Source organism: Nesoenas mayeri (genome assembly GCF_963082525.1).
Source record: "Nesoenas mayeri genome assembly, chromosome: 19".
Taxonomy (NCBI): Eukaryota; Metazoa; Chordata; class Aves; order Columbiformes; family Columbidae; genus Nesoenas; species Nesoenas mayeri.
The window spans coordinates 3,448,413-3,464,164 of NC_137568.1; the positions used below are offsets into that span (position 1 = coordinate 3,448,413).

The 15,752-nt window shown below is 46.9% G+C and overlaps 1 protein-coding gene across 1 annotated transcript; it reads right to left on the reverse strand.

Moving 5' to 3' along the window:
- Positions 1 to 743: 743 nt before the first annotated feature.
- On the reverse strand, positions 744 to 5,881 carry LOC308047736 (ankyrin repeat domain-containing protein 40-like; the record flags this gene model as incomplete). Its single annotated transcript, XM_080356433.1, has 5 exons — positions 744 to 887; positions 1,603 to 1,778; positions 2,360 to 2,839; positions 4,352 to 4,500; positions 5,748 to 5,881. 5 exons carry the CDS (start codon positions 5,879 to 5,881, stop codon positions 744 to 746), a joined length of 1,083 nt encoding a protein of 360 aa, XP_080212559.1.
- Between the last annotated feature and the right edge of the window lie 9,871 nt (positions 5,882 to 15,752).

A 15,752-nucleotide genomic window follows, 5' to 3' on the forward strand; every position in this document is an offset into this window, starting at 1 on the left:
TCCCCAGCTCCTGAAACATAAGGGCTTGCTTTGGAAAGGGCATTTTTACTTGCTTTGTGACTTAAATGCTTCTTAATTAAGAGAGGCTTTGTTTTCCTGTGGAGGGATGTGGCACTTCAGTTACTATATTCTCACAGGGGAAAGAACCAAACATTTTAATGTGGACACTCTTACTCCACTTTCAGCTCAATTAAATTTTTTTCTCCTGTCACTTCAGAGCATTAAATACTTCTCTCCCCAGCAGGCAAGACACTGCATCTTGCTAAGTCTTTGAGACGGGGCAACAGATTAAGAAGTGCAAGTTTCATATTTTTAGGGAGCAACTGTTCACTGTATGTCAAATACCCTATAACATTTAACTTAATCAGGAAGTTTAAAAAAATAGATATACACACACTTTCCTGAATATCTACTTCTATTTGGTCAAAGAGTGGGAGCATTCAACATACTTTTCATCTCAATAATTGTCTTTCCTGCCCTCTATTGCCAAATACAACCGATAAACTTCATTGAAATACATTGGAAGCGTGTTGATTTTAGTAGACAAATGAGGTATCCCTTATCTGAATACAGTATCGAGTAAAAAAATAAAATCAAAGGGGATATTAAATACAAAAGATAAACTATTTGTTAAAATAGTAACCCTAACAATAACTTAAGGTTTTACACACGCTTAATTCACTGCCTTCAAAAGGCAGCAACATCTAATTGCCGGGTTTTCATGCTCCAGGAGCATCCAAGAGTCAGTAGGTCAGCTTGGAGGCGCGGCTGTTGTAACAGAGTCTGTCGCTCAGCGCTGCCGCCGCGTTTCTGAAGGGAGAGCTGCCGCTTTGCACCAGCACCAGCTCCAGCTCCTGGAAGTCCTGAAGTCTGGCAACATCCTTGTCCTTTCAAAGAACAGACACAACTACCCATTACTTCTAAACCTATCTGGTCTTACTTTGTCAGTATTTCTAATAATAGCTAAAAGAAGTGAAAACTAAAATTACATGGAGATAACACCCAAACATTAGAACAAATAATGAAAGAAAAAAATCCTACCTGTATACACTTTTTTCTTTGCAGCCTGTTTGTTTTTTTTCTCTCCTTGAACCATACATTTTTTTTGTTATGCTGTGTGCATGTCACTTAACCAAGAGCTGTGACCAAATGCATTTCATTTACAGCCCTCCAGAATAGGTATTTTTGGAACAGAATAGCACGTTCATTTGTTAATGGCATATCTTTAAATTATTCACATGCCAATTTGTGGGGGTTTTCACCCCTTACTATTCGGTCTTTTTAGACAAGCAAACAGTGAAGTAGTATATGGCAATTATGTTAAAAGCACACTAATGCACTGTTTCTGATACATTTTTAAAAAGTCAAGCTGTAATAGTTTCATGCACTTTAGGAGCTGAAATACTCTGCTGGTTTTGACAAGAATATTTTAAAATAAGTTCTGATTAAGTTTTAAGGAAAGTCCAACATCCTTTTGAATTTCTGAGCTTAAGTCAGTTTTTGTTTTTTAACACAAGGACGTGTTTTGCCAATCTTTCTTTTCATGAAAATACCTTCTCTGTAGTCTGCAAAGTCCAATTAATCTCCAATTTCAATTCTTACCTTTCTCACTAGTGTATTAGGTAATTTTCTGATCTTCTCTACTTGTTCTGGATTAACGCCCAACTCACAGCAGCTCACTCTGAGCAGATCTTGATAGGTCAGTTCTTGTCTGTCCAGTTCAATTTCAATGAAATCGTTGTCTCTGAGGTTCTGGACTCTCACCTTAAGCACAAGTTCTGCTTGAAAACAAGATTAAAAGGTGTTTTGTTTTTCCTAAACAAAACCAAAACCAACCAACCAAAGAAAAAACCCCACACCACCAAAAGCAAAACCACCACACTAAAACCCACAACCTAACATTAAAGTATTTACCATTATCTTTTCAATTCGGGTTTTATAATACCATAATTATTATCTCACTGAGAAATACTGTGCAGCTTCCATTTGAACTGAAAGAAATACACAGGGGAACTGTGTGTGTAATGTTAAAAATCTGATCAATCCAGTCACAAAGTCAAGTTTTTACCTAACTACCAGAGATACATTTGATACTATATAATATACAGCAAAATTCCATGTTTTATGTTGCTTGGACTGATCCTTCCATCACTTTGCAAAGTATTACCATGCTTAAAATACAGCGTAACAATTATTTTACTTAGCAAAGCAGATAAAAAGTTCTGGGTACTTTTGGCCGAACAATTCAGCATCTCTGCTGCTGTACCCCAAGAGTCTGAAAGTGGAACTTCACCTTTCACCCAGTAACGAAAACAGGGAACAGAATATAACAGAAGGATGGGAAATGACACTTGGTTACCTTGCATGTTACAGGGGAACGTTCCAGTGAAGAACAAGGGCTGGAACGCTGGTGTGGGACGGGTCGGGGACCCCCGGGTTTGCGGGGGCACAGCCTGCGCGGGGGCTCCCGGGGGGCACAGAGCTGCGCGGTGAGGGAAGGGCGGCTGCAGAACGCGGCCGCTCGCTGCTTCGGGGCATTGTGGTGCTGCCGGAGTTGCTGCCGGGGCGGGCAGCGGTTCTGCGGCGTCTAGCGCAGGGCAATCCTCTGCGCTACTGCACGAGGTGGGAGTGCACACGCTGTCGACCTGAGCTGCGGGGGAACAAGGACCAGTTTCGCACTGGGAAGCAGAAGAGACGGAAGCGCTTTCGTTCTGGGGTTCTGCCAAGCCGTCTGGAATGGTTTCTTCAGCGTAAACGCAAGGGAATGGTGGGTTGGCCACGTAGTTCGCAACTATTGGCAAATTTAAATCCTTTGCTCCTGGACATTCAGTTTCTTCCTCTGTTAGAAGGTGAAAAACGGGGAGTTATGGGATAGAGAGAGAAAAAAAACCCCACCATGTTATTGGACAGATAGTTCTCATTTTGAATACAGTTTTCCTACTGTATTTCCTATAGTATTCCTATGGTTTTCCTATTGTGTCTTAAAAGTACATCAGACAGAGATAATCAAAGGTCGATACTAATTTATCATAAGCATGTAACACCTGGAAGTCAAGTAGCTATAAAACTGTGTGTGTTTTTTTAAAGCAAAATGGGGAAAGAAAAGTGGAAAGATACGTTATTTCTAGCAGTGTTATTCCAGTGTTTTCAAAGGCACAACTGTTCTTTGTTACATCTCTTTTTGTGATGCACTTAATAACACTGCTGTGAATAGTTAATGATGACGCACGCAAATAAATGATACTGAATATTTTTTTCAGTTAAGCAAATATTTGATATAATACCCACGCCAGCTCTTGCTTAAAAGTACTGCAGTAAATGACATTCTTGCCTAACTAAGGATTTCAGGACACCAAAGCTCATGTCAAAGCAGTTCAGCAGGATCTCCTCAATAGCACTGCATTCCCAGAATAAAAACCATTTAGGAAAATATAAGTGATATGCATCTGTCCCCCAGGAAACACATGAAAGCTTAACAGACAGAAAAATAAGGCAAAGATGAGCAGAGTTCATTCATGCACACTTGACGGTTTAGGTGATAAAAACAGAATGCCAGGTGTTAGAAACATTTGCCATGAACTAAGTCCAAGAGATGAGCACTTTGCCCATAAGAAAACAAAAATGCTCATGCAAAGAACACGCCATTCCTTCAGTTGTGAGTGCTGTGACCTTGGTCGTGATTTTGCTGCAACTTCATTTAAAATAACCACGCACTGTTGATGTAAGAGCGTGTCATTGTAGAGAGCAATTTAAGTGCAGTTAGCAGAAGACAGAACATATACAAAGGTGAAGCACTTAAAAACGTTAGCATGGAGCACAATACCTAGATGCTGATGGAAATAGGCACTGGCAGCGTTCAGGAGTGTAACAAACATCTAACTAGGTTTGCTGTCCATAGGAAAAGTACAAAAAGACATCATGATGGGGCAAAAATTAATCATACTGCAAGTCACAGTGTAACAAAACGTCCAGAAGCCAGAACTTCTGAAATGCGCTTGTTCTGGGTGGATGTGGGAGATTTATTATGGTCAGACATCAGTCAAATTGTGCAATTGTCAAAGGCTCTGTTTGCAGCTTCTGCTTAATGCACACGCAGGACTGCAGCAGCACACTTCCCAAAGCACAGGGCTCTTCAGTCTTCTGCTGACACAGCTCAGAATAAAGGCCTTCCCACCTAAAATCCCCAAGTCTACCTGCCTGAGTATGAATTACAGTTACAAACCAGCGCTATCTAATGAAATACAATGTCCTAGCCAAAGTTTTGCCAATATACCACTTCAGATAAAAGCACTAAAAATGCTCTAGTCCCTAGACCGAGAATTCTAGGTGGCTTCTAAGACAGGAACGGTACCTCCCAAAATCTTGCGGATGTCGGGTTTGGAAGTTAACTGCACCGCCAGCTCTCCCGCAGCCGTGCGGATCTGCCTGTCTGCCCCCGCATCCAGCAGGCAGGACACCACGGGCGCCTGGTTGCGCTTGCAGGCCCAGTGCAGACAGGTCCTGTGGGGACAGAAACACCAGTGTAAGAAACCACCGTAATGGGGAACAGGGGAGGGAATTTGCGGCTGGGATTAAGGTAATATAAACGGGCTTTTGCCCTGTTTTGTATGCCAACCTTTAGGTAGAACACCCAGTTTTGCAAAAATTGTTAATAAATTATGCTTTGCTGAGAGATCCTGCCTGAGCCTGTTATATTAGCAAGATGATAGTCTCTTACAGAAGGGCTGGTTGTGCCGTCAGCCTTGGATCAATCGCCTCGGCTTCTCCTCACCTGCCCATCCCAAGTCACCCGAGTTGCACACAGAGCAACACCAACCAGGAATGAAGTTCCCTTCATTGCATCGCTTTTGAAAATGTAAGGAACGTTTAACAAAATAATGCTGTTTTTAGAAAACTAAGGAGCTGGTGCCTGGCCCCAGCTCGGGGGGAAGGACCAAGAGCCATCAGACTATGAATCCTTAATGTAAAACAAAGTCTCTTCGAAATAATCCTGGAATGCAAACTGATTCCTGTATTTACAAGTTAATCTAGGGGAAGGGTAGCCAAAGAGCCAGGATCCCATATTTTAAATGGACTGATAAGGGGAAGGGTACTGTTCGAATCAGATGAATGAAATATGTAAAGTGAGGCAGGTCTTGGGTAGCCTGTAAACCCTGAAGTACCAACCAGTGGGGAACAGGGGAGGGAAATCGCGGCTGGGATTTGGGAGGATATGAACAGGGGCTTTTTGCTCTGTTATGTGTGCCTACCGTTAGGTAGAACACCTGATTTTGCAAAATCATTATTAAAATATGCTTTGCTGAGAGATCCTGCCTGGGCCTATTATATTTGTTTCCTACAAAAGGTGATGAACCTGTTGTAAGGTCCGTGGCACAAGGTCCTCGGCCCCGCTACAGCGTGAAGAGCAACTCCCCAGCACCATCCTAAAGAGCCGTGTTGCTGCACACGACAAACTTGAGCTGGTCCTTGAGCAAACACATAGTGACAGGTGGAAGGAGCGTGGCCTTTCACCGTGATCCTCTTTAGCAGTACATCTCAAAGCCTCCTGAGATTAGCATGGCCTTTTCTTGTAAGCAGGCAAACCAAGAGGAGCCGTGTCCTCACGGCCGCTCTCCCCCATGTCCACCGAGGGAGCCCCGACTCCCAGACACTCCGGCCGAGCACCCCGTGCGAGGCGAGGGCAGCACCGGCCTGGGGCCCCGCCAGCCCGACCCCGGGGAGGACACACGCACCCCGGCCCCGCTCACCAGCCGTCGATCTCGTTGCGGGAGTTGATGTCCGCCCCCGCGCCCAGCAGCCGCCGCACCTCCCGCACGTCCCCCAGCGCCGCCGCCTCCCGCAGCCGCTCCTCCAGCTCCCGCGCCTCCGCGGCGCCGCTCATGGCCGCTGCCGGGGTCCCGTCACGAAGCGCCGAGAGGACGGCGGGGCCGGGCGGGCTCCTCAGCGCCGCGCCGCCGGGCCCTGTCCGCCCCGCCGCCCGCCGCCCCGGCCCTGCGCTCCGGCCGGCGCCCTCACGGCCGCCGCCATCTTGTGCCCGGGGCCGGGGCGGGGGGGACTCCTGGGGGAAAACCAGCCTGGAGGGAACGGGCCCGCAGGCGTTGGGGTGACGGGCGGACCCACAGTGGAGACACTAAAACTGGAGCGTCTGCGAACGTCTCTTCACACCCTCACCCTGCCCAGCAAACAGCCCGGGCCCTGCACGGGGCTGGAGGAGAAGCGGCTCCTGGGGAAGAGGGAAAAAGCTGCCATTGAAATGCACTGCCTGGCAAAGGCACATCAGCCCGGCTTTGCCCCCTTCGGGATGCTTTTAACCGACAGAACCACCACACCCTGGCTGCTGCCTGAGAGCCACAGGATGGGATCAAAACCACTGGACAGAGCAAAACCCACAGGGCTGTCCCCCAGCTCCTCCTTGCCCCCCTGGTGCTTTGCTCCTGCTCTTCATTAAATCACCACAGCACATGTTGGGGAGCTCTTCCTAACTCCAGGTGTTCTATTTTAGCATCTGCCACCAATGAGTAATTTGCACTAAGCTGGGTTTTTCACTGAGTCTCTTCATTGCTTACTTTTCCTATTACCAACATCATTTTTAACCTACCGTTAATTTAGGACTTGGGTTGCGGCCACTTTGCACTGCCCTGTCCCTGGCAATTACGTGAAGACTATGCCTGCAGCATTTACCATCCAAACAGTTCCTAAATAGCAATATAGAAGCAGCTTCAAAACACAGAAGAAGAGGAACAATCATCTTCCTTTCAGCTGGGCTGAGACTCATAGGCTGGATGTTTCTGTTTCTCTAAGTGAGCACCCAGCATCTCTGCAACCCCTCGTGACAGGGGGGACACGCGCAAACAGCAGTGACATTTTTACTAACGTGACAAAGGTTACACAGCGACTCGGTGGCGTTTTTTCAACACCAGGTCACTTGCCGTTGATCTGACGCAAGAGACTGCAACAGGCCCAGCAGAAACGTTGCCCAGCTCGTATTGAAAGCCACCAACTGGAGGAGCAAGAGTTTGATTTAGCGAATAGTGACAACTGCAAATTCAGCCCTCAGGGACCTCCAAGCCCAACCTTCAGCTACTGTCACCTTGCTCTTTTTATTTTAATTCACTTCCTTTTGCAGTAAAAGCTGTCTTAAAGGATCGCTTTTTAGCCTGTGACTCCTTTTTCTATTTTCAGCATCTGTGGCACAAAGGTGTAAAACACAAAGACAAGGCACACAAATGTGGAGACACGGTGACATGCTGTAGGAAGCAGAACGCTCCCTCGCATGCTGTGAAAGCTTTATGCAGTCCCAACTTAGTAAATCTGGAAAAATCCAGCAGGATAAAGTGGCAAAATAGCCTTTCCCAGAGTAGTACACGACCCCTCTCACACCGATGGGGACAAGCTCGTTCGTCAGTAAAACTGCCCTGTGCCACTAGATGTCACGGCGGAACAGCAAGAGAAGCCCCAAGCACAGCTTTGCACTTCTTGCTATAATTGCAGAACGCCTTTAAATGTGTCTCGGCACGTCCATAGTGTCTCCATACAGCTTTGGCCCTGCCGATTTCAAAGCTCTGCACAATGCAAAGGGACATTATGCAACGTTCCAACAACAGGCGCAGGGAAGCCCCGCGCAGTGAGCTCATTTCTTTAGGGTTATGGGGCTTTTTTGCCTTCTTTATTTTTCTTTCTCTACTTGAGCTCCTCTCCCAAGGCCACACCGGGGCTTTTGAGGACTCGAAGCCGGCGGGCGATGCACTGAGACGGTCTCTCTCACGCTCTCCCGGGATGAGTCTCCTAGTCCTGTGCCAAGCCCCGTTAAATGCAACTCGGGTTCACCATTGCTTGGTTACACAATGTACTTCTCCCCGGAGTCATGAGATTGCCTCCTGCAAGAAAGACTGTGCAGAAGAGGATTAGCGGCACGGTCCCTTGACCCAAAACTCCCCACTGCCTCCATGACCCTTCCTGCTCACGCCTGGAGCCCCAGGCTCCTTGCAGGCATCACCTCCTCCCCACTTATCAGCACCAAAACCAAGCAAAGCCAAGAACATGTTATTTTTCCTTGCTTTTTCCCTGCCAGTGCCCTGAGACATGCGGGGACACCCGCTGCTGCCTGGAGTAACCACAAGGGACAGCTGGGCCATTCTTTGTCCTTAGAGTGAGTGTTCCAGATTTTATTGGTTTGGTGTTAATATCTGTCTTTTTGCAAGCTTCCGACTGCGGCTGAACCTCTGGATTGGTTCTTTTCTCCTTTTTTGGAGAAATCATGGGCCATCCGTTTGGTCTTTGCTTCTCTTTTTTTTTCTCTCTTTTTAAGGCTTATGAAGTTTTTGACTCCCTTTGCATTTCAGTTTTCATTCCTCAACTCCTTTAACCAAGTTCTCAGTCGTTCCAAATTATTATTAAACATCTTCTTAAAGGCTTAATTCCAAGTTACACCGTGATACGGCTGTACAGACATATTTGAAACACCTAGGTCCCCACCCAATCCACCAAAATAATGTTTCTGGTAATTTCAACTAACTCTGCACTTGTGTAATGGCATTAGAAATAAAATTTAGGGATAGTCAGAGACCTTAATGTGCATGCACACAGAGAGAGAGATTTAAAGCCATTATGGCATTAAGGTTCAGGGAAATGGCAGGACTGGTGGAGAATAAAGCTGACATGGATTAAAAGTCAAGCCAAATATTCACCTAGATATAAAGTAATTCATGCTGCTTCCTTTGGGCCTTGCACTGAGTGTTTGAATGCAGAGGAGATGGTCTCACCGGGAGAAGTCAAAGTCACTTGGGAGAAGCAGTTTCTATTATACTGGGTTTTGTGCTGGCCCCGTGGAAGCCTCCATGTGAGACTTTTTAGGTGAATTAGGTTAAATGTGAAGCTCCATGTTATCAAGTCTAAGCCTGAGTCACCCAATGCTCGTGTCGTGCCCATGGGAAGAAACATGCAGCACAGGGACTGATTCATCTCATCCCGGGGCAAGTGTCTAAGAATAGTGCAGAGAAATCATCCTCTGGAGGTGCCTGTTGTGTTCTACTGACTGTCAAAGGAGCCAAAGGTAACGAGCTCTGAACCCGATAATTTCCAGCTGTCTGGTGTCAGGAAGATGAGCACCTGAGGCAGCGTGGCCAGGGCCCTTCCTTTAGCTTCGCTGTTCTTGATGAGGGAAGTAAATCCTTCCAATGAATTGCAAAGATGCAGGGAACTCACTGACCACCTTTCTTTTGACCTTAAATCATGGCTTTTCTCAGCAGATCACCGAGCAGCAATGCTGGTAGTTGTACCGAGGGGCTGGGATTCAGGACAGGTCTTTGCCGTCAGGAGCATCCCTGGACCACGGTGCAACCAGCCATTGCATGGATTTTCCAGCTGGGCATCCCGCTGGGGCTCGAGAGGAAGCCGAGTGCCTAAGAAAGAGGTTTTTCAGGTGGTGTGAGCACCGCACATGCACACGCCTGCAGCACGGAGAGAAATTTGATGGGGGCGAGTGGTGGAAAATGGCACTGATATATGGGGGAATGGTTATCTGCAGGGGAAGGATCTGCCCAGGCAGCCAAATCCCTTTAGAAATCAGGCATGGCATGCAGCTGATTTTTAAAAATTATTTGTTAATTAAACGTTGTACCTATTTGTAGGACAAATCATTTCTGAACAAACAAGTCAGAGAGCTGGAACCTGAGGGGGGTGGTACATCAGCTCAGGGACTCGTGGTTAAGAAGTCCAATAGATTTTGATAACAACTGGAAATTGTTCCATGGATTAGTGTCTAAAGCCAGTTTGGCTTCAAGTAATGACAAGCCTGAGCTGCAGTGCCGTGGATTCAAACTTCTCCCCCTGCGGGTTGTTGTTTCTTGTGTTGCGGTTGTGGGGAGGGTCCCCAGGTGTGAGCCCCATCTCCTCTGAGCTAAGGGGGTGTCCTAACCCAGAACACTGGGCAGCCTTTGCTTTTTCTCCAGACATCTGGCTTCATTCTGTGTCTGTGGTCCCTCACTTTGCTCTCCCAGGTCATGAAACTGGCTCATCCTGGGGACATGGGGCAAATAGATGTGGTGGCTGTGTCATATCAAGGTGTTCAGAGCCAAAAGGTTCCTGTGGAGCTTGTCCCAGTTCATCTCCTGCAGGAGCTGATTCCTGTTAACAAGATGATAGAAATGTTTAACCTACATTCCTAAGAAAAAGATGGTTTTGTTAAGTCAACGTGTACATTTGCTTCTGCAGCACGTTTTCTTTTAGAAGGAGCTGGCCCCATGCAGGACACCAGATCGAGGTGTCTGGATTCTCCTTAGGTTGTGTGTTCGCCATCAGGGAGAAAGCAACAAATGCAAATCACAACCGGTTACACTTCGGGGCTCTGCCCTGTGCACTCCTCATGGTCCTGAGACGTGAACAGTCTACTAGAAACTCCCCATTGACTTGGATGGGCTTCGAACCAGACGCTATACAATTCAACAGAGTAATTAGCAAAGCTGTAACTAAAGAGGTCTCCATGGAGATTGACAGCATCACCTCCCAGCTGGTACATTCTCTGCCTCCTATTCTAAATTTGTTCTCACTGTCTTCCTGGCTCTGATCCATAAGGTTAGTGAGATCTTCCAACATTTGTGATACATCAAAGCAGCGGAGAGAAGGACAAAGGTGGCTGGGAGGGGGCAGAGAAAGAAATAACCCGATGTCTTAAGGAAAGCAACAGAAACTGTTCAGTCACATCTAGTCAGAGTTTCGAGAACGGGATTAGGCAGAACAGCACCTCTGCCTGCCTGTCACTTGCAAATTCTTGCTAATGCTTTAGGAGCTTATTGGAGGTCAGCACCAAACACCCAAACAGACTAATCTGTATTATAGACACATAATCAAAGTCACAAGGTTTTACATAATATATATTGGTGACACAAGAAGTGTTTGTTCGAATAATTTTGTCATCAAGATTAGTGGCCATGAAAGCCTCTACTGTGCACTAACCTGGTTTTCCATGGCCATTGGTACGCCAGATTCCTCAAAGAAATCAGGAAGGAGCTGAGAAAGTACAAACCAAGTATATATTCTACAACAGTGACAGTATTAGGTTTCTAGCCATGGCAAAGTTAAAAAAAATTATATATGTGTGTGTGTGTGAGCTGGAAAGGGTTGTGCTTAAGCTGCAGCTTAAGACAAACAAATGGCTGTAGATACAATTTTTGTGTGTGTCCTTTTTTTTCAGACAGTTTTGGGGTTGCAGCAAATCACAGCTGACACTCGCACATCACTTCTGCAGCGATAGCAAGGAGCAGGGATTTAAAAGACAAACTGATGCCACTTGAGACACTTGTGAGCTTTATAGTCCCTTCAGAGAGGTGGAAGTCGTGGCACAGAGGGAGTAAGTGGTCTGGGCTCACAGAAAAGGTCAGTGGCAGAGGTAGGAATGAGTCCTGTGTAGGTAACAATTCCCTATCGACAAATCTAATTGATTTTAAAAGGTAATCAGTTTATGGAAATGTTTGGAAATGTACAGAAATGTCTGTTTTTTCCACTCAGCATAGAGCTTTATAACTACTGTGTTACAGAAACGCAAAAGAAAAACACGTAAAATTACAAAGAAGAAACACAAAAGTGACTTCAAGACCATTATCTCTGCCATGGGAAGAGACAAAGCGACAGCTCGTGCCATGAGTTGCAGGGATGATGTAAAGATTTTCCAGGCACACAGGCCACCTTGTTCTCATGGCTGACGCACAGCAAAGCCAAAGGTTTAGTGAGGGTCCCCCAAGCCTCCCTGCTCACCCCACTGAACTAAAGTACCTAATTAGCAATCCTATTGCCCTAAACTTCCCCACAGCCAGCGAGGAGGGAGCAAGAGCGATGCCAGCCGCCCATCTGCTAAGAGAAATCAGAGCTCGGGGGGGCTGCATCGTCCTCTAGATTTGCCGCGATTCACATGCTGCTGCCATGTGAACCTAGGGCTAAAATCACTGTGGCAGCTTTTACAGGGCTCCTGAAAGCTCCTTTGTGGGAGAAGAGCTGACTGAACTGGCCTTCAGGTCAAGAAAAATCAAGCGCTGGGTGGAATTTCCAAGAGTGTTTGGCTGTAACCTCACCCTGCTCCCCTTTGAAGTCAGCAGAATATTTACCATCGACTTCAATCGGAGGAAAATCAGGCCATTACAGAGCGTGCTGGAAATGCTCGCCTCTGACGATGCTCTGGTTCCTTTGTACCTCCCTGCTCAAAGGCAGCCCGCTGCGTCGATCATTAAAACACAATCCTAGCAATTGGTTAGATAACGCAATGAGTCCAACATGCAGGCCCTAGAGGCACAGGAAAATTATAACGATTAAACCACGTGAGTCTCTTAAACGTTACTTACAATCGCTCTGCCAGCCACCGGCACGTCAGGCAATCAAGGACCGGTTATCTTCAAAACTGCCATGGAAAAGTGCTGCATCTCAGCGAACCCCGCGACGATGGAGGCTGCAGGTGGACTCTTCCTGCTGCAAACAATAGAAGATCACAATAAAAATGTACGTTGAATTAGGTGAAATCAGAAAGAGTAAGAATGAAAAAAGCCATTATATGCAGACAAGCATTCTGCTGCCAGCACACAGGATTGGCTTGCCACTCTAATGATCCATAGAATCAGATGGTTAGTGCTTTGCAGACATTACTTGCACCTCTAGCTGGTGTTCATATGTGCTGCAAATGAATACCAGGAGAGGAGCACCCTGGTTCTACCAGATCTGCATTTAGTCATCTTTGGGCATTTCAAATAATGTTGTCAGTGGCCCAGATGGGATTTACTCTTTCTGGTGGCCAGTGTCAGGATTCAAGCAATGTGGACCATATGATGCCTCACAGCTGGTGGTAAAAGGGTACACAGGGCAAACTCAAATGAAATAATTCACCTCTCGGAAATGCTGTTAATGTGCCCAAGTGGGGACCAGCTCTGGCGCAGGTCACGCTCTGAGCGTGGCCAGAGGATGCTCTGTGTGACAGCCAGGACTGCCAGCAGCCAGCAAAGCCAAATCAAGGCAACAGCTCTTCAGTTAAAAAGAATTTTTGTCCTAATTTAGATTTAAATTCCAAGAAGACAGAATTGACGCTCTAAGGATTTAACGATATTTGCATAAATGGAAATAGTTCCATTTTGTGAACGTTAATTACTGTTTACAGCGAAGTTTTGGATACCAAACCCTCAGAGGAGGTCTGGGACTTCCAGGTTGTCTGCAGGAGCCAACGCTCGTTGCCTGATGAAAAGCCCATCACTGGGAGCTGTTCTGCATCTTCTGGAGAGGCTCCCAGCCACAGCGAGGGCTTCCAGATTTCAACGGGTTGGGTAAAGTCTTACAACGAAGCACAAAATCGGGCAAATCTGCAGCAGTTTTCTCTCACTACAAACCCTCAGCTCAGATCTCATCCACTGAAAGGTTCATAAACTTCCTGAAAGGATCAGCGCAGAGTGACACAGAGGTGATGCCTTCACACTGAAATCACGGGGAATTAAGGCTTATAAAAGTTGGTAGAAACTGTAGATACCTGAGAGGGCCTCACATGAAAAGTGCTGGCCCTACAATGATGCCACTGCAGCTGTGGTTTCTGTTTCTTGAGTAGCCACATTGCACTACAGATCTCAGATGTCCCTGACTCACAGCTTAACTGCTGGAGCAGGTCTTGCTCCACATTGAGAGTGACAGAACCAGGCTGGAAGGGACTTGGGGAAGTGCATACAAGGCTAATTATGCTCCAAGGCAGGATGAATTCACTCCCGACATTTGACCTTTGCAATCTCAACAATCCAAAGACACCAACTCCACAGCCTCCTCAAATTATCTATGGGATGATGCCTCTAAAAGAGAAAAAGCTGGGCCAGTGAAAGTCAAGCCTCTGAGCCCAGCTTTCCCCATATCTCACTGATAACTGGCTGATTATCTTCCTTTGTACCCTCTTTGCATCTTGCTGTGCTGTTTCAGACAGAATAAACCTGGCAAAAACGAACCATCATCAAACTGGCAATTGCTTCCTGCCCGGCTTACGTTAGCAGAGAAAGAGAAAGCAAATGATGATTAGTCATATGTCTGCACTCAAAGATAAAACCCCTGAGCAGAAGCCATCTGCCAAGGCATAAAATAATAATTCTGGCGCTAGCCTCGTCTGAGTGCAATGCCATCAGCTCTCGCCGAAACACAACGTAACGCAGGTCTAATGTTGAGTTCTAGCAGGTGGCCCATAACCCTGTAATAAACTCCCTGACATTATTGATTTTTCCCCCCCTAAACTGAGCCCTTTTGTCTAACTACATTAATTTCTGCTTACTGAGCATCTGCGCGTGAGGCGGAATGCACATGAACAGCGGCTCCTTTTGGTGAGCAATCGCTGCTCTAAACATGCCCCTGGTTCCCGTCCGTACACGCCGTTATCTGCTCCGACGAGTTATTTCAGAAGCACTTGTTAGTTATGGGCGCTTCCAGGGAACCCTGACAAAAATCTTAACTAGGGCGAAACTGAAATATGCTTGCAGTGCTAATTATGCATACAAATGGCCATGAAAATAGGGCCCGGGTTGGGTGTCCCCTCTGTCCCCCACAGCCCAGACCCTGAGCAGGTCCTGCTGAGATTTGAGGGAGCAGGGCATTGCTCAAAGGGGAAAATTTGGAGCCCAAAGCAAGCTAAAGCCGAGGTCCAGAGGCATAATCTGGATTTCTGTGTGAGTCTGGAAGCAACGTTGCTGCTCAAGGCAAGTGGCTGGCAGCTGTGCTCCAAGGGACGTTCCCTCTCGGATGTCTGGCTATCAGCTCTAAGTGCAGTGAGCTTTACATGCAGACTGGAACATCGTTACTTTCTAAATGAGGCAGAGGGCTTTTAAATGTACTTAACTTTTCAGGCATTGCATTTTCATCTGCGCAGTGGCAAGGAGCCGCTTAAGGAGTGTGAATGATGATGGTGGGGGTGAAGAAGAGCATGTCCTTGGGGCTGCTTGTGTGACCAGAGTCCTGCAGGCAGGGCAGGTTTCAGTGCCCTGGTTTGAGGAACAGGCAGGTTTTAGTGCCCTGGTGTGGGAAACAGGCAGGTTTTAGTGGCTTGGCTGGTGCAGGGAGCCAGTACCAGGTCCTGCTGTGCCCAACTGCCCTGTGTGGTGGAGGAAGGATGTCTCAAGGACCAGAGTCTTTGCTTTAAGCTAAGCTTAAAGGCAGAAGAGGTCCAGGAGAGGCAGCCATTGCACCCCAGCACATCCCAGAGCCCTCGTGCTGGGGCTCTGGATGTTCTGGTGAGCGAGATCCCCCCCGGCAGCGGTGAATCACAGAGGGGAGGTTTGTGTTTGTGTTGGCAAATCCAGCTGCGAGTGGTGACAGGCCCAGACAGCACGAGAGGGCGAATCCGGAAGGGGATGGGAGGTTTAGCATTGCAGGGTGACGGTTAATAACAATAAAACCAGCAAATCAATCCCCCATCCGCCGAGTAACTCCAGATGAGGATTGCTCGTTTTGCCCAATAAATACAAGTGTTTACTGTCGCTTTAACAGTGGTTTAAGAAAACAAAACAAAACAAAACACAATTCTGCTTTCCTGTGCCCCAGAGAACCCCCTTTCCCTCCTCGGTTAGAAAGAGTCACACCAAACACAGGTCAACACTTGGGACAGCAGAGAAGGGCAGGGACATCTCATAGGAGCTTGGCAAGAGTAAGAAAAAGGGCAAAGAAATCATTTACAAAACACGCAACAGTTAAGCCAATTCTAGATCAACAGCCCTAATCAGGACTCTGGGCATCCTAGGAGGGCTTTTCAGGACTGT